Source organism: Podarcis liolepis (genome assembly GCF_965112155.1).
Source record: "Podarcis liolepis genome assembly, chromosome: 15".
In the NCBI taxonomy this organism is placed as follows: domain Eukaryota; kingdom Metazoa; phylum Chordata; class Lepidosauria; order Squamata; family Lacertidae; genus Podarcis; species Podarcis liolepis.
Genome location: NC_139566.1, coordinates 17,254,041 through 17,280,817, shown reverse-complemented (window position 1 = coordinate 17,280,817; position 26,777 = coordinate 17,254,041). Strand labels below are relative to the sequence as shown.

Below are 26,777 nucleotides of genomic sequence, written 5' to 3'. Positions count from 1 at the left end.
CACACAGTAAATAGTTAACAACCACACATTTATTAAAGCTCCAATTTAAACTGGTTAGTTTAATTGTCAACAAAGTAGATGAGCCTGCACTGGTTATACAGCTGCCCAACTGCCTCTTAGCACCCCCCCCCCAGGTAACCCCACTGCTTGGCTCACTCACCCCCCCGCCCAGGGCAATCAACCCTTTCACTACCTGGCAACAGCAATTGTCCTGCTCAGGATACTAGCCCTGTGGTGGGAGGGGCCACTTACCTGTCCGTGGGATGATCACAATAAACCTTCCACTGGCAGCCAGCTGCCTGATGGTGCAGAGGTGCTGGCAGAGAGCCTGGGTGTCGGGGACCAGGTAGGGCGACATCACACACTGTGCTTTGGGCTGCTGGAGGCTCCCTTCCAGCTGCGACACCTCCAGCTGGGGAAAGAGAGAAGGAAGCAGGAGACTTTAGGGAAGAAGCTCTGAGCAAGAGCACCAAATCCATTAAGGAGTGTTCTCAGTGGCCCACCCTGTGTTGTCAGATGACCAGCCCATCCAGCAGAGTACAAGACGTTTTATGTAGCAGGGTGCAGGTTCAACCCCACACAACTCCAGGTAGCGAAGCTGGGGAAAAGACTCTTCTCTGCTAGAGACTCTGAAAAGGGCAAGACTATACTGGGATTTGTATGGTTTGACTCAGTTCGTGGCAAGATTTCACAGAACCGGCTTCAGCAAGAATCCAGAGTCTCAGGCAGGAAATCTTTCTCAAAACGAACTGCTCAAGATCATCTTTTAACAGGATAAATCAGGGACTGAACGATGCGTATAAAGCATATGCTCTGGCCTTCCCTCTCCCTGCATGGTTGTGTAGGTCACTGTATTTTTTAGTTATTTCATAAAATGTATTCACTGTTTGATTTTTTTTTTCATTACTCCTCAGAGTAGTTTACCAAAAATTATCAATAGCAAAAATTAACAATAGTTTAAATACTTTTGAAAAGTTAAAACAGACTAAAAGCAGATTAAAACTCACACCATCTTTTTAAACCACTTGGTAGGCTTGACTTTTAGCTGGCGCAAAAAAGAGTACAATGAAAAGAACTTGCCTGCTGTCAATAGGCAGGGAGTTCCCAAGTGTGGGTGAGGCCACACTGCAACCCTGAGTTCTTACAAACGGGGAATGGGTATTATGAACCAGTTCCACCAATCATGAAGACTCGCTGTTATTGGTACCCCAGGTTCTGACCAACAGAGCTGATAGGCCTGACCAGTTTACAGCGCAGGATGGGAACCTTACCTGCTGGCTTTGTCCTCATTCAGTCAGGTGCTTTAATTGCAAGCTATGTCAGGCGCAAGCACAAGCGATACAGCCTCCCCACCCCACCCCCCACCCCCGGTATTTGGAGGCCTCCACTGACTTGCACTTGCCTCCCCCATCTATGCACAGTCCATCATCATACCTGCAGCCGAAGCTGAGCCATGTCTCTCATGAGCCTGTTCCGGCGAGCTTCCTCAGCGGCCTAAGGGAGAGCAAAGGGAATGATGCACGTCAAACTGCCTTTGCACCTATGGTCCCATTCCACAACTCTGGAATGGTTCCTCCACTTCCTTTCGCTATCCATGGGTGGTGAGATGGTTAGAGGGTGTTGGAACTATGACCTGGGTTCAGATTCCCACTCAGCCGTGGAGCTTACTGAGTGGTCTTGGGCCAGTCACTACCTCTCAGCCTACCCTACCTCACAGGGATTGTTTTGAGGATAAAATGGGGAGCAGGGGAAGAACTATGTACAGCCCCTTGAGCTCCTTGGAGGAGGTGGTGGCATATAAATATAAGAACTAAATCTACTGTAAGGTCACAAAGGCCTAAATATGCAATACAATATAAACAGTGTAAAATTGCATGCTCTGAATACTCTCCCCATCCCCTAGTTGAAATGTAGTCTGCAAACAGTCTAAAGGACCCTTCTTTTTGCTGATAGCCACAGAAATAACACTGTAAAGTATTTTTACACTTTCCCTAGTTTTTTTTTTTTAATGGGCAAAGAAAGTGCTAAGTTGAGGACTAGAAACTTGGCTACTACAAGTCTTTTCTCAGCCACTCACTTCCACATCACCCCTGAAACTTCCATCAGATGCTTCCCATGCATTTTCTGATATTTTCTCAGACTTCACCGGTGACATAAACTCACAAATGGAAGAGAAGAGCTGTGCAATGCAATGCACAGGCATGTGACAAGACAGGGAATGCAAGAGGAGGTTCCTGTATGGCTATCAAGCCTTGCTCTTCACTGGAGCATGTTTGTTCTATCCCACTACTCCCCTCCAGCCCACCCTGGAAAAGCTCACCATGCGGAACTGGGCCTGGGCCTGCTGGAGCAAGCCGTCCTGCTCCGACTGAGCGATGCTGATGAAGATCCCAACCTCCGGGTTGAACTGCAGGATACTGCCTTGCAGGTGGGTGATGAAGTGTCCGAAACTCCGGATGCAACAGATGCGAACCACGGACTGTAATGAAGAAAGAGGAGGAGGACCTGGTGGGTGGGGAGGGCAGGGAGCGCGTCCACTTGAGGCCGAGATGGGAGCTCACACACACTAAAGCAAAGCAAAAGCTCCCCTCCTGAACACCTGAAAGGCTACAGGAACAGCTGGGACTTGGGAGGGCAAAGGATGGGCCAAGCTGGCTGACCTCTCGCTGCAAAGGATCAAAGGGAATGTTCAGCCCTGCTCCCTGCAAAGAGCTCCTAGGCCAGAAGGATCAAACCCCACCCAGCGACACCAGCTGACTGACAGGTGGGCGTGGTTTGGGAAAATAGCCTCGCACACCAAACTGGGCTCCTTTGGTGGGACAGGACTGGCCTGCGAACTAGAGGTTCCCCACCCCTGAAGTCCTGGAGCAAAGGTTCTACTTGCCCTCACGTCCCCCCCCCCAGTCCAGAAGCCTCCCATGACTTCTGAAATCCAGCACCAAAACCAGCCTCTTACCTCCTCCACTTCTGCAAGGAGGGGCCTGTCCTGCTCGAAGTTGAACCTCTTGTGTGCGTTCTTCAGCGGGGGAAGGTTGCGGAGGGCCATGTCCTCTGGGAGCAGCAGGCAGGCAGGCAAGTCTGGCAGCTCACACCCAGGCAGCATGCTCTTCACCTCGTTGCAGAGGAACAGCCCTGCGCATCAGCAGTGGGGATGGGAGGGGACAGAACGGCGGCTTTATATTTCTGGGTCACAGAGGCAGAAGGAGCAACTAGAAAGTCACACAAAACGCTAGTCCTCAAGGGCACGTCTAGTCTAAAACTGGGACTTCCACAACTCCTCATGGTGCCAGCTCTGACTCTGCCACGCACGGGAGTCGGCCCAGCAGGAAGCCCAAAGGGGGAAGATGCTCCTGGCTTGGGATGCTTGTGTCTCCTTCGAAGAACAGGGTTGTAGCTCAGTGGAAGACAAAATGCTCTGCATGTAGAAGGTTCCCCAGATCGACCCCCAGCATCTCCTCCAGGAAGGGATGGGAAACAAACACACACACAGAGGCTGTTGCCAGATCAAGGTAGACGGCACTAGGCTAGATGAGTAACTTGACTCTGTGTAAAGTGGCTCATTACATTTCCATATCATGACCAGCTGTGACAGTAAGCGCTATTCAACGGTGGAACGGACAACCTTGGAAGCTGGTGGACTCTCCATCATGGAAGGTTTTTGAACAGAGTTCGGGGGTGGGGGCATCTGCCAGGGACTCTGCACCTGTTATTTGTGCATTGAAGGACATTGGCTGAGATACCCCTTGAGATCCCTTCCAACTCTACGATCCTGATTCTTTTCATGAGGCATACAGAAGACCTCAGCAGGAGCTTCCCTCTCTGAATCCAGACAAGCCACCATCAGGTAAGCAAGTGTGGCCTTGAAGGTGGAACTGGTGGAGCTGCTCCCACAGAAAGGGGCTTTGTGCTTACTCCACTGCATAGCATACGAGCTTGGTAGACTTCTCACGTTCTTCTGGAGCTAAGCAATGGAATTCCAGAAGAACGTAAGAAGTCTACCAAGCTCAGGTATTGTCTATGCAGATTGGGACAGTAGGTCTCCAAGGGTTTCCAGCAAGGGACATTCCCTGGTTCACCAAGAGATGGTGGAGACTGCAAACTGAAGATTCCAGGTTCAAAGAAGTGACTAAACTTTGTGTGACTAGACTTCCCACCATCTCTCCCCATTTAAAAACAGCAGAAAAACTGGGTGTAAAGCAGGAAAAAGACCCAGGAAACTAGCAAGAGTGCCTGAACTGCACAGGAAGTTGAAATTCAAGTGTCAGGGGTGGGGGGTGGGGGGACATTAGAAAAGGAAATTTCTTCTAAAAGTTACCTGAGTCCTGAAGGTCTCCAGCTGAAGGAAGCAGGTTCAGAAGGACAGAAAGTCTGTTCCATAAACTCTGAGAACTCTGGAGAAGGGAAAAAGCACCGCAAACAAATGGAAGTTGAGCATGTGTTGAATATTAGGACTTGGGCCAGAGATCCAGGTTCAAGCCCTTGCTCAGACTGGCCAGCTGCTACCACCTCCCAGCCTAACCTACCACACAAAGTCAGCACCAGGATAAAATGGGATGTCCGTTTTACTACAGCTGAGAGCAGGGGGCCCTTGAAGGTTGCACTCGAAATAAAGTGCAAGAGGGTGTGTGCGTGTGTAGATTTAAGGTAGCAATGGGGCAAGAATAGGGCACTGAAACACTCAACCTCTCCCACCCACCTTTCTTCCCCAGCTTGGCTTTGACTGTGGAATAAAGCTCAGCTGGGAGAAAATTACCTGGGAGGGAAGGGTTCACAGTTCCCCTTGCTACTTTAAATCACAAGGATTACATGAAGTGTGCATTTGAAGGCATGGGTCTGTCACCCTCACATTAGTTTGAGGTCTACTTGAAATCCCATCCTTTTCCCTACGATTTATCTGATAAATATCAGAACTGTGGGTCATTTACACCTCCAGCGCCCCTTTGACTCTTAGCGCGCATGCGCACCCCCCCACACACCCCCGGTAATCCCACCGCCCCACCAGGGCTGGTACCACCAACTTTGGGATCCACTGCTTTTATCAGTTACTTCTACTTTTAGCAGTTAATGGCAAACTGCTTTATACAGGCTGGCAAGTGCAGTGGTTGAGTGCACAAGATAGAGGCTCATTCAACAGCCCAGAGGTGTAAGCTGAAGAAGTATTGTAAGTGGGATTCTCCCCCATTACCCCTCCCTACCTGTGCACACATGATGATGAGATCAGTGTTGGTTCTCAGCCAGTCCAGAAATACTTTGACAGTCGGCAGCAACCCCTCATTGGTGATGATCTCCAGCTTCTCCTGGAGAGAACGCTCGTTCCTGCAGGATTTACTGCTAGATACGCTCTCTTCCGACTCAGAAACATCGTCTTGGACAAGACAAACGGATCGTTAAAAACAAGGAACTTAGATAATTAAACAAGGAGTGCAGATTGGAAAATGCAATTCTCCTCCAGAGGAGAGACACCCACCTACCCTGCCAAGTGCTTTTTATCTGGCCCCTGGGAATCAAGAGGTTTTATCAAGTTTTAATCTAGAGGTGATGAAAAGCAGTAGCTGGCACCTTCACAGAAAAGAAAATCACTCCCTACGAGTAGGGATGGTGGAGAAGGAGATTTAGTGCACAATTTAGTACACCGCCCTGCCTCAACTTCCTTTCTGCCATGCTTCTGCCCCCATCTGCAGTATAAATTTAAGGCAGCACCATACCATTTTAAAGAGTCATGGCTTCCCCCAAAGAATCTTGGGAAATGAGGTTTGTTCTGGGATTCTTAGGAGGAATAAGCCACGACTGTGATATGCTGCTTTGAATGTATAGTGCAGATGGGGACACAATGTCAAAGATTAGAAGACAGGTTTGTCACCCCACTTTAAGACAGCAATGTTTTGGGGGCGCATAGCTAATGCTGGCCTTGAAATGGATATCAAAGGAGTTCTCATCTTGCCCCCTTCCCCACTTACACCTCTGCGTTGGCAACCGGGATCTGTGTCAGCCAGATCTCACCCACAATCACCCTCTACAAAATCCTAAGGTCTTTCCACCCCACTTCTGCTCACACACCCTTTTCTCCACTCATGGAAGGGACCTCCTTTCCAATCTAGCGTACATGCTTTCTCTCTCTCTCTCTCTCTCTCTCTCTCTCTCTCTCTCTCTCTCTCACCTTGCTCAGTCATTTTGGACTTCTCCACGTCCCCATTGACACATGGCTTGCTGTCCGCCACCTCTTTCGGGGCAGGCAGCTCACAGTTTGGTTTGAGGAGGACGTTGCTGAAAGTGGGGGCCAGTCGGAAGCAGCGCTTGGTCTGGAAGAGCTGCGTGGACATGGCCTGGAGGTTGCTGGCTATACTGGCATCACTGGCGCCCAGCAAGCCTGGCCCGTTGGCCGCAGGAGGCTCCAGCAGGGGCTCAGTCTTGGCAACGCCAGGGCTTTTCAAGTCCACCAGCCTGCCAACATCCCCTTCCGCAGAGTCCAAAGCCTCCGGGGCGCCGTTCTTCATGCCCTTGGCTTGGCTGCCCCCCTCGGCGTCTGGCTCGTCCTCCATGTCTTCCAGGTCTGAGCGTGACTCCTGGCTGTTCATGTCCGAGTCGGTCTCCACGTCAAAAGCCGCCTCGGCCTCCTCGTCGCTCTTCTCTGAGCCGCTCTCTGAGCCGTCACTCCCTTTGGTGGAATCCGGGCTAGAGTCGGAGTCGAAGCCCTCGCTCAGGTCACTCTCGTCCACCTTCTGGACATGGCGGCGACGGCGCAGGCAGGAGAGGCGTGAGTATTTCTTGCCCTTCTTGCTCTCGCTCTTCCGCTGCTCCTCGCTGGGTCGGTGGTTGGCCAGGTCCCCTTCGGCTTCTCTCTCAATGGAGTTCAAGGATTCCCGGGCCTCCAGATCCTCTGCAAAAGAGCAGCCGAACACACATTTTTGGAAACTCTAAAGATACACAAACCGGCTTGACTACTGTTTCGTTGCAACACCTGCCACAAAGACGTTATATCAGTGGTTCCTGAAGTTGGCACCTTGGGTGGCGGTAGGATTACCTGGGGGGGCCGCAAAGGGGCAAGAGATGGAAGGGGGTGCTGGAGGTGTGAATGACTGTGTCAGATTTTTGGAAAGCTGGTCTCATTGGATCAAGTTCATAAATTTTGTTGAATTAATTAAACTAAATAGTTTTAACTGAATTTTTAATTACTGTGCAATTCACTGTTGCTGTTCATAGTTTTACAGTGGTACCTTGGTTGTCAAATGGATTGGCTCCCAAACAAATCGGCTCCCAAACGCCGCAAACTTGGAAGTGAGTGCTCTGGTTTGCAAACGTTTTTTGCAAGCCGAACGTCTGACACAGCTTCCACGGCTTCCGACTGAGTGCAGGAAGCTCCTGCAGCCAATTGGAAGCCGTGCCTTGGTTTTCGAACGGTTCTGGAAGTCGAACAGATTCCCAGAACGGATTAAGTTTGACAACCAAGGTACCACAGTATTGTGTTATTATCTTCATCCGGTGAAGCTGAATGGTGGGAGAGTCATGACAGGCAAAAGGAAAGACTTCTGCACACAGAACGTAAGTTAAACTAAGGTATTCACTCCCACAAGATCTAGTGATGACCCCCAACTTGGATGGCTTTAAAAGGGGTTTGGAAAGGCTATCACTGGCTTCGATTACTATCTTCTGCTGGGGTTGGGTCCCGTCTCCCTGCTTCCTATAGGTATTTGGCTGGCCACTCTGTAAACAAGGTGCTGAGCCAGACAGGCCTTTGGTCTGATTCAGCAGGGCTATTTTCAAGTTCTTACAGACTCTCCCCAAAGAACTTCCCAGGATCCCCTAGGAAAAGTAAATAACTGTTAACCAGATTATTTTCACCACTGCCTGCCTCGTCACAAGAGCAGAACGCAGTGTGGAAGATGGAAGGCAAGGATCTTAGAATGGGCAAACTTAACCCTTCTTGCAGCCCTCACCTGTGCCATCATTCCGAAAGGCTGGAACTGGATTCTCGCCTTCTTCCAGCTCTGCTTGCAGGCGAATATTGACGTGGTTGATGAGGTGCGAAAAGAGGGCCAGTGTGAATGCAATGGCTGCACTATACTGCTTGGAGCCTGTAAGGAGAGAGATGAGGAAGCATCAGCGTCAAGGGGAGCTGGCAACTGAATGGGAAAAACAGTGCCTGCAACGTCCGTGGGGGAGCAAACTCCATAATTATGCATTTACCTTTATTCAACTGCAGGCACCCAAATGCCTTTGGGCTTCTTTTATGTGATCAAAGTTAAAATTCTTGTCAACTCACTGTTATTCAGAGATTTAAAAAGCCTTTCTGCAACAAAACTAAGAACTCCATTCAGCCACTTGCATATATCATGTGCCCCCTTCCACAGGAGGGTCCGGAGGGTGGCAACTTGAGATCAGGCCTTTTCAGTGTTGGCTCCCTGTTTGTGAAATGCTCTCCCTGAGAAGGCTCACTTGGTGTCATCATTACATAGGCTTCAGTCGCCAGGCAAAAACACTCCTTTTAAACCAGGCCTTTGGCTTTGAACTATCTATGGCCTTTTAGAGCGAGTGGGATGTTTTAATTTATTATCCCATCCTAGTTGCTTCAAATTGCCATGGCAAAAAGGCAACTAACAAATTTAATAAATGCTAATGATGATATGCTAAATATCCAGACTCTTTGAGTCTATGAACTCTATGAAAATACAAATTTAAAGTGAAATGAAAAGAAAATGCTTTGATCCCAGATTTACTCTTGTGAGCACCTGAGCCCAGGAGTCAATGACTATGTTTTATGAAGTGGATGCTGAAGCACCTCATCTTTGCTGCTGTTCTGGAAACAGGAAGAGTTTGAGAGATGCTAGCTCAGTGCAACCAATCATATTATAATGAGAGGCCGACAGGGCAGCTTAAAACCTGCACACCAAGTCTGCAAGAGGAGGACACACCACACACAGCCACGCTGCTTACCTGCCCTCTTGAGGCTGTGGACGCTCATCAGACAGACAATGACCATCCGGAAGATGAGGAGGTCTGGCAGGAAGGAGTAGCCATTCTCGCACTCCTCTTCGTCGTCATTGGCAGAGCTCGTGTTGGGCGAAGAGGGCAAGTAGAAGAGGCAGAGGTTGAAATCCTCCAGTACTGACTGGCAGAGAGACGTCAGCTCAGAGTCTGCAGAACTGAGAGGTGGGTGACAAGGAGAGATGAGCCACAGAGGATTGTCCCACAGCAAACAGGAGGTGCAAGCAGTTGAAACAGGTCAAGCCTCTCCAAACCCTAGGCAGCCACAGTGGTTATGCAACCCCCATAACGAGCTATCAGAGTCCTCATCTGCAGAGGCTGAGCTGACAAGTGGGTAACTAAGAACCAGGCAACCCTGATACTTGATCTGAGGGCACATTCTCCCCAAGGTGCTTTAGACTCGCCCGACAAATTAGGAACTTAAGAAGCTGCCTTATATGATCAGTATAGTCTACACTGACCAGCAGTGGCTCTCCAGGGTTTCAGGCAGAAAGCCTTTTCCAACCCTACTTGGGATTGAACCCAGGACATTTGGCATGCAAAGCAGATGCTCTACTGCTGAGCTATGGCCCTTCTCAAGGGCCAAGGGTGATGCATCCTCCCTAGTGGTGGGAGACTCTCAACCGGTGAAAAGGCAATGCTGTCAATCCATGACAAAAATGCAGAAGAGTGTTGGAGCAAGGAATTCTCCTTCCCCTCATGGGAAGTTATTTCAATGCCCTTGAGATTGTTTGGACCAGTATATTATCCCAATGTAAAAGTGCTTTGCTTCAGCTACATAATCTACCAGGAGTTAACAAAACAGCACAGCAAGAATAAAGACGCAGAAGACTCACCTGCTCTTTGGCTGAAGGAGGCTCTGCAAGTACATGAAACTCACCAGTAACCTCTTAATGTCTTTGCACCTGCGGGGGTGGGGGTGGAGTTGGGAGAGGGAAAGAGAGGAGGAAGGGCACAATTATCCCAAGGAGGTAGTCAAGGAAGATTTTTCAGTGGTTTCAGATAAGGCCTAAGTGCCCAACAGCTCTAGCTCCACTCCCAAGGCTACTAGAAACAAAGTAAGTTCAGCAAAGGAGAAGGCATTTGTGCAAAATAGGGAACTGTGGCAAATCTACTCAATCTACTTATTTTCTAGAGATTGCATTCACTTTGCTTGGCACAGAATCTGGACTGTTCCTTCTCTTTCTTGTCATTTGGTCATTTTCACCCCTTGTAATATAATGCTTCTTAAGACTCTGAGGAAGTCCTATAGCTATGCAGCCAGCACCACAAAGGCAAAGGAAATTTCAGGCACAGCCAATATTAGTATGTGGCAGACACATTCTCCAATTTGGAATAGGAGGGAGTTGAAACCAAACAGCAGCAGCTTTGGCAAAGGACTACTTCACTCACCAAAGTGCACTGGAGCCTCAACTGAAGAGCAGTCAGGAAAGACAAGGAGTGAGAGTCCTAATTCTGAATAAGCCTCAATTGCACAAAGCCACAGTTTTTCATCTCTCATAACCCCTCAGTTACCACGTTCTTAATGCTGAGAAAACCTATCGCTAAAATTTAGTAGGGCCAGGCTTGGACTGGCCAAGGTGTTGCATATAAACCTCAGCTCAGGCTGGCTTTGAACCAGACATTTCTCTCTCTGCATCACTTTCCCGATTCATGAAATAGGCTGTTATGGTAAACAAGAGGGCAGTAACACACCTTTGCACACCCAAACAGCCTGCACTGTCTCATCCACTTGCATTTCAATTCTCACATGCAGCACCACACAAATGGTGCGTCCCTCCTTCCCTTCCCCCTTAAGGCTCAAATTGCAAGTGTTAACTCCAGATGACTATTAGGAAACCATCACAATCCATCGAACCAATAAATTCGGGGGGGGGGGGGTTACATGTGCTCATTGGCATGTCATCCCGCTGGGGTCAGTCACAGGTGTTTCTCTATGGAATTAGGTAATGTTCACAGAGGCTGAATAATACTCTACCTCTGGACATGTCTACAGAACACTGGACAGATTTTGAGATTTGCTCACCGCAGGACTGAACCACATTACGCCCTTACCTCTTTTTGCTGGGTGACAGTTTCCTGGTTTCACATTTCTTCAGCTGGTGATACATTTTGGCCGCCTTATCATACAGGCGTTTGAGATTCCCATAAGCACCTTCAAAGGACACTTCAGACTGGATACTAAACAGGCACAAAACCCCAAAAGCAGAAATGTTAAATTCTCAGTAAAACCCCAAACAAGCAGCAGGTTACACTTGACAAGGTCAAAAGTGCAGAATTTCGCCACCTGTAGAATTTATTGAAATCAAGCAAGTTTGCACCTCTTGGCTTGTTTCACTTAACTAGTTTTACACTTGTAAGACTTTGAGCAAAGCTCTGCAAGGCCTTGGCTGCATCCAGATGTCATATTTTGTTAAGAATGACATTTCCTTCCTCCTGGCATCCAAGCAGAAGTTCAGAATTTTTCACTTCTGGTTTCAGTTAAACAGCTTAGCATTGTATTTGATGCCTAAAGGTAAAGGTACCCCTGCCCATAGGGGCCAGTCTTGACAGACTCTAGGGTTGTGCGCTCATCTCACTCTAGAGGCCGGGAGCCAGCGCTGTCCGCAGACACTTCCGGGTCACGTGGCCAGCGTGACGAAGCTGCTCTGGCGAACCGGCACCAGAGCAGCACATGGAAACGCCGTTTACCTTCCTGGCGGAGAGGTACCTATTTATCTACTTGCACTTAAGGGTGCTTTCGAACTGCTAGGTGGGCAGGAGCTGGGACCTAACGACGGGAGCTCACCCCACTGCGGGGATTCGAACCGCCGACCGTGCGATCAGCAAGTCCTAGGCACTGAGGTTTTACCCACAGCGCCACCCACGTCCCATTCGATGCCTAGACTGTGGCTAATCATAACCATGGCTTGCTAGCACAAACCAGAGTTTGAAGCTGGTTTGTTTCAAACAAACCATAATTAATAATAGTTTGCCAAGTTCAGGCAACATGACTAGCTGCACTGAATTGAAAACAGAAGCTTCAAAATTCATATTTGTGGCTGTGCCGGAAATGGGAGAAGGTGCAATCCCTGTGAGGTCAGACTCCTTCCCTTCACAATAAACCCAAGGTACAGCACTCCCCTGTCAACCACTAGAAATCTCATTCAGTGTCCCCTCTGGTTTCAGTCACTTCGGCAAGCATCACTCACACACCCAAGCGTGCAGGCTGATTCACACCATTCCAGAGCAAGAACCCCATGTTTGCCACTGAGCAAACCTCAGCTAATCCTCTCTCATTCATGTGCCTGTTCATTTGACAAAATTACCAACATCTCTCTCTCTCTCTCTCTCTCACACACACACACTCACACACACACACACACACACACACACACACACACACAGCTTTTGGGTATGTATCTAAAATGTAACATGAGAGAGGCAGAGTCGCTCATGTTTTTAAGTCACAGAGCTCCACATACCCATCAACTAGGATAACTTTCCCACTCTGTCTAGCATAGTCACCCTCCTCCACAGAGTTCTGAAAGAAAAGCGTGGGATTCCCTACTTTGTATTGTCAGAAACAGGACTCTCTCCAATGACACAAATTAAGAGAGCAAGTGTGATATAGTGGTTAGAGTGTCAGACTAGGACTGGAGAGACGAGGGTTCGAATCACCACTCAGCCATGAAGCTCACTGGGTGACCTGGGGCTAGTCACTCACTCTCAGCCTAACCTACCTCATAGCGTTGTGAGGATAAATTGGGGGTGGGTGGGAGGAGAACTATGTACGCCACCTTGAGCTGACTGAACAAAATGTGGGCTATAAATGTAATAAATAAATAAACAAATGATAGAATGCCTTGCCTCTTCACTGAAGCTCCTGTGCATGCCACAGGGTTCAGAGTATGAATGAGGTCTTCCCACCTTTTCAGGAAGGTGGTAAGAAACAGCTTTAGAGGGGAAGAGGAAAAGCCACCGGAAACTGTTATAATTTTGCTTTTAAAAGGTCTAGGAGGGAAGGGATATTATGCTTCTAAGCAAGCCTAGAAGCTCCAACATCTGCGGAGTGGAAAGACTCGATCAACAAGCACATTTCCAAAACAAAAAATGAACCCCATTTGTACAATATTGGAACCAACTTAGATCTGGAGAGGTGACAGCACTAGACATACTAGCAACGATGGAATCTTCTGAGTTGGCAGGCCTCTTTGGGGAGACTTATTCATCTCTCACTTGAAGTTTACAATGTATTTTAAAAATAATTAAAGCAGAAATTCTGTGGAATTTGGTGCCTAAAACCGACTTGAAAGCTACACAGCACCCCGCTCACAAGTTCCTGGGATTGATTTATTTTTAGCTGCTTTTCAAGGACTGACAGCCCAAGGGCACAGGCTGCACGCACACTTGTAACAGAGCAACCAGCATCCAGGCAGTCAGGTTAGGCAGCTATGGGAACCACATTCCAGCTATGCACAGAGCAAGAAAGTCAACAGGCGATACACTGCACAGTGAAAAGTCCTCTCTGCCCCAAAGCAACAGGTGGACTCGCTCTCCTTGGGAGTCACACTCACCAGCGCAGGTAGCAGTAGGTGGCTTCCACGTTGTAGTAGTTGCTCCCCGCCAGTGTCCCCAGCTGGTTAAAAGGCATACCTGTCCCAAAAAGGCAGAAGTGAGTCAGCTCCACATGTGCTTGTCCAAATCTCCCAACAGCAGCCAAAAACCCTGGAGTCTAGAATCCCACCTAGCATCTGCGGCTGTACCTGACCAAGTCATATTCAGAACAGTCCCAGTGAAATCAGAGGGCACGATCAGCTTAGCCCACTGATTTCAATGGGTCTACTCATACACTTGTGGGGGGGTTATTGTTTTTATTTGTTACTATGGTATGCAATTTTTAGTTTTTATATTGTAAACTTCCCTGTGATCCTCAGATGAAGGGCAACATAGAAATTTCATACATACATACAACCCATGGCCTTTTTGCAAGTACAAGGGGCTGCTCTTCCTTACTTTGCAGGAAGACTGCAGAAGGAATTGTGTTAGAGCCCATAAAGGACCAGAGGAGATGGGCTCCTTCCAGAAAGGCATATCCAGTCATTTCCACCATTTGAGCAGCTGGAAGGCAGAACTTAAGAGGAACCCAAAAGTGACAGGGAGTGGGAGCTTGATCATTCATCCTGCAAAGCCTGAATCCCTCAGGCCTTCCCTTTATGGCCAGGCTGTGTCTAAAGCCCTGGAAGCAGCCAAAACACCTTTCAAAACATCTGTGCAGCCTGGTCCTACAGCTGTCATCAAGATTTTACAGGCAGGATACACACTGGCTGAGCTTCCACAGACCCAAGAACATCGTTTGAACTGTGGAACTGTTTTTTATTGGACACAGGAAGCTGCTTTGTGGAAACAGTTCTTCAAAAAGAAAGGGACACATTTTTAAATACATAAAAATTGGCTGATAGACTGGCAAGGTTGGCTCTGCCAATTAAGTGACTTCTTGTTGTGCTAGCTGAGAGAGAGAGAGAGAGAGGCACGGGGTTCTCCACCGCCTTCCTGTCCAGAGTAACCAGGAAGAGAAAATAGCTGCAACAGTGGGAAAGGTTACTGCCAACACCACCACAGCCCTCTGAATCCAGGGAGAGAAGTCATGGAGGTACATTGCGATGCTATCGTTCTCCCACATCCATGGTTGACGGGCTGGGTGGGCCCAGAGATGTGCTTCCACAAAACAGGAAAAGTCCTGAAGCTGTTGAGTACTGGGGATTTCTCTCAGCAGACAACACACAGGAAGGACAGTGTGCATGTACGTGATACATCCACTTTGCTTTCAGCTTGAGAGATAACCATCACAGGCCCAATTTAGCTCAGATCTGTCAAAGAATCCCTTGCTCCATTGCCTCTAACAAGAGCCAAGAGCAGCCCGAGGCAGGGCAGTAGTTTACAAATACTGACCATCTTAATTGTGAGCAGGCTGGCAAACATTCCAATGGGCTAGTAACTTGAAGACAAAATTGCCTGGTAGACAAATCTGGGGGAAGGATCATAAGACATGGACTAAACACTTACCAATTTGTGGTGCAACAGAAAGGGCTTGATAGTAAAATCTCTCGGCCAGCAATTCTGTGTCCACACCTGCTAATTCGTTCTGATACCGAGCTGATGAGGAAGAAGCACACACAAGAGACTTATGGATTGCAGTAAGAAAAGGTATAGAATTGCAGCACAATGCTATAAAACCATGTGGGAGGCCTTACGGGCAAGTGAAATGGTGAGGCTTTATTCAATAAATGGAACAAATTCACATCTCTGGGTAGTTGGAAAGTATAAATAACTTTTCACAATCCTCTTGAAGTTACCAAAGTCCAATGCAATATCTAAAAACACAACATAAATGCCTCCAACTCTACTAGGATAACTCTAGTTCCCAATCCCCAGAACTTGGGGGGGGGGGAATCCTGGAAGAGTCTTAAGCTGAGGTTAAGGAAAAACCACAAAAGGAGGAAGCCCAGCAAGCATGGAATATCATTAGCACATCCTTGCCATCTACACAGAGTTCACATAGGGAATTATTAAAGGGGCTTTTGATGAGACAGTCCGAAGCCATTTAGGGCTCTGCTAGTTGGTAATGAATGGAGTCTGCTTCTCCTCTGCAATGTAAGAAAACTGTGGATTCACTGGGCCAGAGCAGCACCCCAATTTCCACTATTAGCACTCACCTAAATCCCCCAGGTAAACCAGACACCGGTGGCAGGCCATCTGTGCCCATTCCATCTCCTTCTCCGATGCAGATACAGGCTTCTTGCAGCCTACGGAAGACACAAGGAATATGGTAACCTGGGGTGGGCACTGCTCAAGAACAAGGCAGCTGGGGCTCTAAACCGATGGTGGAGAGTCTGCCTGCACCAGAACCATCATGCTTGCCTTTGCTCATATGGCTCGGCTTCTTCCACAAATAGACCACACAAACTGCAGATTGTGATCTCCTGAAAGCCTCTGCTTTTATTTTTGGAAAAGTAAAAAGCTTGAACAGCCTCAGGGGGGCAGAGATGACCTCATGTGGCCAAGGGGGTGGGGTTTCAGTCCTATGCTGTCCACCACCCGGCTTCAATAGCCATGACAGCAAAACAGCCTTCGGCAACCTGCTGTGCACCAGATGTCTTAGTTTCACTGGCTGGAGCCAGCTGAGTTTGTAATCCAGAACATCTGGGGGACACCAGGTTGGCAAAGGCTGGAGAACAACATGCAATACAAAAAGGTCCCCTTAATTTCTGTACTAGAGTACTGTAAGAAATGTTTGGAACAAAAATGACATCCATACATACTCTGGACATCTATTAAGCCCCAAAACCATGGATTTTAGTTTGCCCCTACCACAATAGCAACCCAGGTAAGATTTCAAAGTGCAATTAATGTGTCAAAAGCTACACAATCTTAAGTGTGGATTAGAAGGCATTCTGAGGGCTTAGGTTCTGCAGCAGTATTAATGGGATTCTCTCAGCGATGGTTGCCAAGGACACGAGTCTCTCAGTGCATCATTCTGGAAGGCAGCCATCAAGAAAGCGATGGACTCCCACCAGTCAAGAACTGAGCATGTCCAAGTGAACAAAAAAGCCGTTTCTAGCCATCTCACAGAGGTCAAAGGACTCATCTGGCCATCTGATCCCACTCCTCCCCCAAACGCCTCTGCAAAACCAGATCCTTCACAAACTATCTGGAAAATTCTATGTTATGTCATTTACTGAGAACTCAGCAGCTTATAATGCAATCAAGATTAATTACACCAAGAGCAAAGATGTAAAAACCAACCCAGATGCCATTTTGTAAAGCCCCATCTAACAGATGGATAAGACCCATACGTGTTTAAACGAAAGAAGTGAATTATGTAAGCCCTATTAGAAATGCAAAACTCACAACACAATTCTATACAAAACAACACCTTACCTCATATTTTTCACTTTCCTAGATTTAAGCATAACACTGATAACACCTTAAAATAAAATATCTGTATCTAAACACTTTTCAGTATGGACTCCCTTTTTTCAAGGAGTCAGTCATCTGACTGCCAATCATGTATAAATTTCTGAATTCTGATTGTCTTGCCCAAATGTGTGTTAAAATGCTGCAACAGCCCAGTCAAGAAAGACCATCGTAAGTGCTCCTGAGAAATACCAACATGGCCAGGATAATCAACCCACCTTGGATATGGGGAGGAGCAATGACGTATGTGTATGTTATGGATTGGAGGGCATCCCAGAGGTGGTTCCTGCCACACTAAAAGGTAACCTCTGCCCTTGTTCTTAAAAGCTGGGTGCTCTCATCGTTTTCGTAAGGTTTGTGCAAAGTTTGCAATGGGAGGGACATCTCAGATACTGAGCTTTTCCGTTACGTAAATAAATGGGTAAGTGCAGATGATCTGAGTAACCATTGCATTGAATAAAATGTTCTTAAAACAGAGAGCCTGTGTGGAGTAGTGGTTAGAGTGCTGGACTAAGACCTGGAAGGGAAGGGCTTGAATCCCTAGTTGGCCATCAAGCTCATTGCCATCATTTAAACATAATGTGTGCCTGCTCAAACTGCAGCCGAGGTATTTCAAGGTTCCCCACAACCACCCCCACTTGCTCTTCTCAGAGCTCTTTATTTTCAAACTGGACTTGGACTGCATGCTCCTTCAGAGGACTGCCCCCCCCCCCCCCGTAAAGTAGGACACTTGGCCATCCTAGGAGCCATACGGCTCAAGTGGTTGCAACCATTCCCACTCTGGCCAGATATAGTGTATGCCCATTGAAATTATAGCTTTGGCTTTTAAATCTGCCTCCATTGCTAGGGTTCAATTCCCTACTAGGCCATGATGCTCACCGGGTGACCTTGGGCCACTCACTGCCTCTTGGCCTAACCCACCTCACAAGGTTGTTGTGGGTATTCAATGAGATGGAAGAAAACCACGGATGTTACCTTGGGGTGAAAGGTAGGGGTACAAATGCAATAAATGAATGGTAAATAAAATGCATGCCAACATCTGGATACTGACCTATCAGAGGATCCGTAACATGTGTCCAGTCAATACAGCCCTGCAGCTCTAACTGATAATGAGACTGGATATACAGAAGAAGGTGTTGGTAAAAGCCGATGCCAGCAATAAGGTGAGTCCGGTAGGCACACTCTAGGGTGCTGCGACTGTGAATGTGCTGTGGGGTGGGGAGCAAAAAGAAGAGGGGAGGGGAAAATAAAGTTAGAACACATCCCCAGTTGCTTCACCATCACCTTCATCCCCCTCCCTGTTCTCAAAAGGTAGCTAAGTTCAGCAGAAAACTCTTTTTTTTCTGGCCACTCTATGGCACCCCTCTTCTGTAGAACTTGCAATGTGTAGGCTGCCACCGGCATTTTGCTACTTGTCGTCTCCCTACCACGGATGAGCTGTGCCAGGCTGAGGGCTACTTTGCTGGTGAAAAGTCAGTTTATGGCTTTTACGCTTTGGAAAGTGAGTACAACTCCGCTATTCTCCAATGGTGGGCTTACGAAAAGCTGCACCCTCCCTTAAGACAACGGAAGGGGATTTGGGGTAGTGGTTGCTGCTGTTCTCTCCCCTCAGCTGATAATAAGGAGCAATCACCAACTGAAAAGTTAGCCTTCCTCTGCATGCTGCAGACAAAAGGAGTTTTGCATGCAAGTACACCGTCTGTTGCCTCCTTAATTAGGCTTCCATGACCGTAGCCATTTCTATGCACTATTCACTCCACAGACTTGAAGCAAGGAAGGAAAAAGTCAGGAGAACCAGGGGTCATGTGGGGTGCTGCTCTGTGTAATCTGCAGCCAAGGCTGCAGGCAGCTTAAGAACCACCACTGTGACCCCACAAGAGAAGTAGCTCATCCACTTTATGTTGCTGCCTTTACATGTTAGAGCAACAAGATCAAGGATGAGATCTGAGTCATGGGATGAGGTATTTGTAGAAATAAAATACTGGGGAAATCTTTTTAAAAGAAACCCATTGAAATAGCAGTGTTGAGCATATTCAGTGGAGACAACCAAGGGTTGAGTACAAACATTTAATTGTTTACTTATTAATGGCAGCAGGAATATTGGTAGCTAGAAACTGGAAAGAAGCAACGGGTTCAAATCCGTGGTTCCCAAAATGGGCGACACTGCCCCCAGGGCTGATTACTAAGGGGGAGCACTAGGATGCAAGGGGCAGCATGGGGGCACTGGAAGTGTAAATGACTATCAGTCTTTGAAAAGCTGGTATCACAGAATGAAGTTCATCCATTTTGGTGAATTAAGCTACATACTTTTAATTGGATTTTGAATAAATGTGCATTTGATCGTTGCAGTTTTGAATATGATTGTGTTATTATCTTCCTGAATGGGTTGTGCAAGCTGCTACTTTGAATGTTTTCTATATGATACGGGGCACTGGGGGTGAATTTATGGAATCAAGAGGGAGGGGGGCCAAAAGTTTCAGAACCAGTGGTTTAAATGCAAAAATCAAGGGGGAAACGAAATTTGGGACATAACACTTTCTGAAAAACTGACACAAAAACATCATGTGGCCAGAAAGCAAACAAAAATCCCACCAACTTTTATGATGGACCGGTGGCCATACAGTTGTGTTAACATTTTCCTTCATACTGATATTACCAACTTTCAGTCTCTCTACACTTCAGGTCTTGTAGGAACTTTGCTATTACTGTTTACATCTGAACTATGCTTCCAGGCTGGGGAAAGCAGGAGTACATTATTATTTTCTATTTTCAATTTTAACATGCTTTTTTCAAAAAGGTTCAAAGACAGCTTGCCTTTTTGTTTGTTTTAATGAGCTGAATGACTTCATAGTAAACTTTCCTCCACAGCAGCTCTTCTGCTTTCCTCCCATAATCCACTGGGTGCAAGAACATCAGCTTCACACATAGTTCACGTAACCTAGAGCAGGAAATTGGAGAGTGGGCAAAAGAGAGGGGGGTTAGCCTTCAACTTAGCAAGAACAGCCACTTAAGCTATGATCCCTTCCCAGCAGAACAAAAAGATGTGCAGTCTGAAGCCACCCATCTTCCACTGCATCCTGCAATCTGGGTCAATGGCACAATACAGCTTAGCAAAATACAACTTAACACAAAATGTCAGGACAGGGCAGCCAGAGGCCAGATGAACCCTTCACTTTTTACAATACCTGGCATCCCATATGAGACATAGCAATCATTCAAGACAACCTCCCCAACCCTTAGAAACATCTGGAGGGACTTACTGAACTAGAAACTTTAATATGCGGTATAAACTTGTTTTAAGTAGCAGTTCCAACTTTAAGCTGCTCTTATGGCATTTCCCCTGAGAAATGACTAATTAGTATTGCTGTAGTTTATTCTATTTTAAATTTATTTTAAAATTTTAAAAGCAGTAAAATATTTTTTATACTAAAAAAAGAAGCCCCACATAGTTGAGGCAACTAAATAGCCAAGGAAAAAGCAGGACATGGTGGCAGTCAGCCTACCTTCCAGACTGCCTGGTCACTGTCTCTAGGCAAGATAGCTTTTTAAAACTGGGAGAGCTGGAGCAGTCTGTTTGGAAGCTTCTTCTGTGCAAGTTCCGCTGAACTCCCAAATGCACAAGCCCCTTGTACACACACCCACAAACACACACACCCATAGTTTTTTCAGGCTACTGCTGTGTCACATAATTAACAAAGGTATGTGCAGGTGAATAGGCTAGGTAAACTTTACTATGGGGTAAATTTTCTGCAAGGGTGTTCCCAAACAACATTATGTGTAAAGCAACAGCTCTGACCACAAGTTTGAAATTTGCTGCAGAACGAAGCAATATCCTGCACTGAATAATCCACTGGCCCGATAAAGGGCAGGCTTATATATCATATCATTAATATAAAGCTTCCGCAAGTATTTTTTTTATTCCATTTATATCCGGTCTTCCATGAAACTGAAGGCAGTGTGCACAAGTCCATGCAAAGCGTCCCTCCCATACCTGCTTAGTTCCAGCAAGGGTAGATCTTGTGCCTTCAAGACCATGCCCCTAAGTGAACTACAAAACTTAAAAAAGGAAGAGAGACTCAGCTTGCTTACTTGTTTCTCAGGCTGATGTTCTCTGGTTTAAAAACTTCTTGATAAGCTGCCTTGTTTCCAAGAATGAGATCCAGTCTATGCACGGCTTCTACCACAGCTCTACAAGAGACACAGAAGAACAGCAAGTATTAACATAAGGAAGACACAGCTTTGAGAGCTGCATGGGAATTCTGTATTGCCATGATCTTCCTCCTTTCCTTGGGTTTCTTAAAGCTTGTTCACCCAATCAAGATACATGGGGGACAAAATAATACTGTACTGTGATAAAATAAAAGCACATTTAAAACATTTTAAAGCATCTGAAAACATTTAAACACACTAAAACAAGTTTAAAAACAGATGTAACCAAATCATGTGCCTGGACAAGCCCGCTGAAACAGAAACATTTTCAACAGGTGTCTAAAATAGTATTGTGAGGGTGCCCGCTTAATGTCAATTGGCAGGGAGTTCCAGAGCACCAGTGCAGCCACACAAAAGGAACGACTCCTCACAAATGCAGAATGAACAGCATGTGGCACTTGCAAAAATGCAAGTTCTGAAGATAGAACTCTGGGGTGCAATAGCCACACCACCTGGCTAGTTACCTTTGGTCACTGTGTTTACCTTTACTGCAAGGTTAAGCTAAGAGGCAAGCCTCCAGTTTTAAGCAATGCGCAGCCAGTTCAGGTGCTTGCTTGCTCCTTTCTCCAAGCATCCCTCAGAATTCAGCTGCATGGAGGAGCTCAGGCCTGACCTAGCACGTCACTTGCTACTCCCTGGCCGTCAATCCACATCAGCAGCAGCTGAAAATGTATCTGACAAGGGGCTCTAGTCCACAAATGCTTGTAGCATAATAAGTCTGTCACGGTGTAATTAGACTGTTTTCAGGCAAGAATCTAACAGAGCCACCCACCCTTTCAGAGTCTATACTGTTAGGAAGAAAGAACAGCCACATTTGACAGGCTAGTCTCCACTGATGGAGACAGTCCATAGCTCCAACTGCCAGTGGCTGAATCCTGACTAGAGAGTACACTCTAGTTGTTCCCTCCTTTGCTCCCACAGAATGTTAGCTACCTACTTCCAGATGAAGATATTGGAAGCAAACCTCTTGAGGTGTATGCTTTTAGGTCCAATTTTTATAGTTGCAAGTTGTTGGGCTTTAATGTTAAAACCCACCCCCAAACCTTAGGTTGAAGGGCAGGCAATAAACACACACACACTCTGGGTATGTTTGTGTGTGCAAAGGGTAGCCTATACACAACCTATTCCCATAAAGCAGCAACTCCCAAGCAGCTTCTGCCCTCAAGTTCTGAACTTGCTGCCACTGCTCTGGAAGGAAAGTCCCACTCCAAGATATAAAAGCTTGCACAGGTGCCAAATACCATGTGGTTCTAAGGCTGTAATGTAAGGGTGGGCTCCATTCTCTGGTGAGAAGCCTTCCAGGGGCCACATGCCAGTACTGGGTGGGGCAGCTCGGGCCAAAAATGGGCATGGACACAGGTAACGTGTCCACGTTAATAGACCCACAGTACCCATCCTTAAAAAATGAAGGACGTTCTGCAAGCAAGATTCCGCACAGGGAAAATTTGAGCTTGGGGACTGCACAATAGAAACAAAACACAGGCAAGGTTGGCTGGGGGGCATGGAATCTAGCTGTGACTTGGGCTCACTTGACAGTGAGAAAGACACGTACTGTACAGCGCAACTTTGTGCAGGGTACCTTGAAGCAGGAAAGTTAGCTGGAGAAACCTGCAAGGAATACGAGAAGACTATTTGGGGCAGTAGTTAGCCATCTGGTGCTCAGCACCAGGCTTCAAACACACCCTTTCCCCTTACTCTCTAAGCAAACCTAAAGGCTTCACAGTTAAGAAGCACTGACTTTCCAACTACTTGATATTTTCAATATAACTGAAAGCAGTGCCACTTTGGGGTATTAAGAGGTTGGCACTGGACCTGGCTGACGCATTTCGATACCTACTGCTGGGTTTTCTCATTGGCAGAAAGCAAGTCTAATGCCTCAGTCTATTAAAAGACCCGAAAATGGCAATGCATACCATGCTCCATGAACACAAGCCAATGACAAGCATTTTGACTGTAGGGAAGAAGGCAGGGAAAGCTGTTTGCATCTCAAGCCTCAGCTGTACTTGGCCAAGGATTCAAACTCAACCAAAGGCTCACTAAGTGACCTTAGAAAAACCACTTACATCATCAGTTTTCCACCTTCACTCCGCACTGCCCTCCACAAAAAGACAGCTATGTGACCTATGATGTGGCAGGGAAATGCCTAAACCATAGAAAGCTAACCTTGAAAAAGGCTGACTTACCCTCCAAGGGTCACGTGCCACTCTCTCATGAGCATTTTCACAAACCATTCACACCTGCAGGCACACAGCACACATATCCTTGTCATAGTACCTGGTGACAAGGTTTAAACCTCTAATTTCATCCCGGCACTGCATCGGAGCTTCAGATCACCCCATCACCCTGCTGGGCTATATGTAGAGCTTTAAATATTTCCTCCCAACCCAGCACTATTATGGGGAGGAAAATGAGTACTGGTGGGCCTAATCTGCTTCATGGGTTTGCCACTCCGTCTCAAACCAGATGTGGAAAACCCTTGGCCCTCCAGACGTTGCTGAACTCAAAACTCCCAGCATTCCCAGTCCTTGGCCTAGGGCTGATGGAAGTTGTAGTTCAGCAACATCCGGAGGATCTAAATCCAGGTTGCTGTCTAAGAAAATGTCAGGAAGGAGACAGGAGAATCTATGTGGAGCCACAGGGAAAGCAGATGAGGTGGGGACAGAAAGGAACAGAATTATTTACTCTGAAGTGATATGCTATGAAGCAGAGGGACATGGCAACAAAGTGCATCCAGCATTCAACTTGCATGCAGTGGCCTGGGAATAGCCACTGAGAGTTGCCATAATCCATCTGTGAAGTAACCTGCCTCCATATAACGTTCTGAAAATTATGATGGAGGGAATGCAGCAGACAGGGCTTTGTTAAGTGCCACAGAAGAGAATCACTTAAGAGTGTCTGCCTTTACTGCCCTGCCAAAAAAAGGGTTGGGATGGAGAAACTGTCAATTTCTTTACACCCTTGACTCTGGGTTTCCTGCTCCATCGTACTCTGCTTAAGTGGGAATGGGAGAAGAAACTGGCTGATAGGGTCAGGGTGGATTAAAAAAAGGGCAGGGCTGGACCTTTTAAAAAAAACAACAGAGCAAGGTGAAATAAAATAATTGCAAATGCCTCCTATCACCCAGTGGAGAGAAAAAAAGAATGATGGATCCATAAGTTTGCGAGAGTTTGCCAGATTTAAGGAAAGCTTCCTCCTTGCCAAGCTCCATCAAAGACAGAAAGCTATCTGTGGGATCAGGGCAGAAATGGGTGGCTGGGAGAGAACCAGGTACAAATCCCTGTTGCCATTGGGTGACCTTGGTCCAGCCTCTCTCTCACAGCATACCCCTTCACAATAAGATGGGGATGAAGGGATTTGGCACATGTTCAGCTCAGGCTTCCTCACAGGGTTGCTCAGAAGATGGGGAGGAGACCTCGAGTCATTCAGTCACCCTGTTCCACCTCAGAACCATTCAGTCACCCTCTTTCATCCTCACTTAAGGATTGCTGAGGAAAAAAACTGGGAAGGAGGGGGAGCACCGTATGTCATTCAGTTGTCCTCTTTTGACCTCATGGGGAATAAAGAGAATAAAGGGTGTGTGAGAGGTTAGAAAGAACCTTGAGCTATACAAAATAAGTTTTAACTATTTTAAATTTCTGAATTTGAAATTGCTGTAATCTGCCCCGGGACCTCCTGGTGAAAGGTGCACAATAATTTTAGTAATAAGAATAATAACAATGACAACAACTTTTACCTAGCCTCTTGTTCAGGGCTGCACATTAATCTCTCAGACTTCCAATAGATATATTATAGCAATATTCTGCCTTATATACATTAAGATTAAACTGACCAGGTACCTATTCAAGAGAGGTGAAGAGGGTGAAGACAAGAGGATTAAAGGTGGGGTGAGAAGGCACCTTGGCCTTTACAGCTCCCCTCACCTATACAATCCCTCTCAGGGTCACTAAAAATACAAAATAGGGTGGCCACCTCATAGGGTTGCAAAGGAAAATGCAAAGGAAGATAAAAGATAATGGGTGGGTGGATGAGAAAGATCCTTGGGTTTAAACAGGTGTAACCTGCTCTGGGTCCTTAGGTGGGGAATTGATCCTCACCCCCCCTTATCCTCTCAGAGACCCAAAAGGGCAGCAGGATGAAAAGACGGATATGAGAAAGATCCCCAGGTCATAATATTGGGCGTTAATTGTAACCCACCCTGGGTCCGTAGGTGGCTAATAAATAATGGTGACCATCCTATCCTCCCTCCTCAGGGTCGGTGAGAACATAAAACGGGGGAGGGAGAGGGGGCACCTTAGGCCACTCAGTTGTGCCCTTTCAACCTCACGAGAGGATAAGGGGGGGGGGCAACCGTGTGTGTGTGTGTGAGTGTGTGTGTGTGTGTGTGTGAGAGAGAGAGAGAGAGAGAGAAAGAAAGAGCCTTGGGTCCCAGTATTGCGTTTTAATTCTTGTAACCCACCCTGGGACCGGGGAAATCACCACCACCCCCGCCCCGAGGCTGGTTGTGGGGCGAGTTAGAAATATGAGCGGTCTGGGGGGGGGACCCATGCCCGCCACCGTGACCTCCGTAGATATAGTTGGATAGATATATTAACATTTGACCAGCGAAAGGGAGCGGGGAAGAGGCCCGGATCCAAGGGAGGTAAACCGGGGATGGGGTTGGGGTCTCCCTGCCTTTCTCCCTCACCGGTAGAGCCTCTTGGTGTGGAGAGCTTTGGCCTCGGGTTCCCCGCCGCCGCCGCCTCCTCCTCCGCTTCCGCTGCCTTGGCTCATGGCGCCCAGCCGGGCCTGCCTCGCGTGTGGCCGGCGGCTTCCGAAGGGCTCCCTCAGCAGCTCCACCTGCCGCCACTGCTCCAGGCCCAGCCTTCCCCGCGGCGCCGCTCCAGCTGCTGCTCGTCCCGCCGCCCCTGCCTCAGGGGCCGCCGCCGCTGCTGCTCCTCCTCCGCCGCCTGCCTCTCGAGACTCCCCCGCTGCCGCCGAGCCTGCTGCTGCTGCTGCCGCCGGCGGCCCCCTCGCCCGGCAGCCATCGCGCTGCGGCTCCTCCCCCGCCCCGCCGTGCGCGCGCTTCCTCCCTTCCCTCCCTCCTTCCTTCCTCCTTCCTTCCTTCCGCGATCGGGATCCCGGGGGCTGCCGCGGCGGCGGAGGAGGAGGCTGCCCACCTCAGCCAAGTCGCGCGAGAACTCGCCCGCGCCTCTCGCGAGACCGGCCCTGGCGCGCGTGAGCGCCACCCCACGCCGACCGCCAGGGCCGCATAGATACATACATACATATACATGCATAGATCTAGAAAAGTGAAGAGGGAGCATTCGGTGGCCTGATGGCAAGCGGTGGATGCTTTGCTTTGCTGTCTTTTACACCTTTTCCCCTCAATCTGATGTACACGTTTCTACACACACACACACACACACACACACACACACACACTTAATCCTCACAACCCTGAGAGGTAGGGCAGGACCGGCCCAAGGTGAGCTTCATGGCTAATGAGTGGGGATTTTTGAACCCCTGTCTTTCCCAAGGTCTGAGTCTGACACCACCACTGACTCTCAATGCCGAAGGTCCCTGGTTTGACCCCCAGCAGCACCTCCAGGTAGGGTTACAAGAGCCTGTAACTCTGAGGTGCCACCTTACGC

General features: G+C 47.7%; 1 protein-coding gene across 1 annotated transcript in view; it reads right to left on the bottom strand.

Annotated features, from left to right (window-relative positions):
* The window catches only part of SMG5 (SMG5 nonsense mediated mRNA decay factor), a 32,908-nt gene extending 6,739 nt beyond the window's left edge, over positions 1–26,169 (bottom strand). The window contains exons 1-18 of the mRNA XM_083478097.1: positions 25,832–26,169; positions 21,028–21,126; positions 19,753–19,876; positions 17,990–18,146; positions 15,678–15,767; positions 15,028–15,117; positions 13,539–13,617; positions 11,038–11,163; positions 9,819–9,887; positions 8,932–9,140; positions 7,935–8,072; positions 6,158–6,877; positions 5,196–5,365; positions 4,316–4,391; positions 2,957–3,132; positions 2,321–2,479; positions 1,435–1,494; positions 253–412 (exon numbers count right to left, since the gene is read on the bottom strand). Coding sequence (XP_083334223.1) covers positions 253–412; positions 1,435–1,494; positions 2,321–2,479; positions 2,957–3,132; positions 4,316–4,391; positions 5,196–5,365; positions 6,158–6,877; positions 7,935–8,072; positions 8,932–9,140; positions 9,819–9,887; positions 11,038–11,163; positions 13,539–13,617; positions 15,028–15,117; positions 15,678–15,767; positions 17,990–18,146; positions 19,753–19,876; positions 21,028–21,126; positions 25,832–25,917 — 2,788 coding nt within the window. The 5' untranslated portion in view covers positions 25,918–26,169. The remainder of the gene's footprint in view (positions 1–252; positions 413–1,434; positions 1,495–2,320; positions 2,480–2,956; positions 3,133–4,315; positions 4,392–5,195; positions 5,366–6,157; positions 6,878–7,934; positions 8,073–8,931; positions 9,141–9,818; positions 9,888–11,037; positions 11,164–13,538; positions 13,618–15,027; positions 15,118–15,677; positions 15,768–17,989; positions 18,147–19,752; positions 19,877–21,027; positions 21,127–25,831) is intronic.
* Between the last annotated feature and the right edge of the window lie 608 nt (positions 26,170–26,777).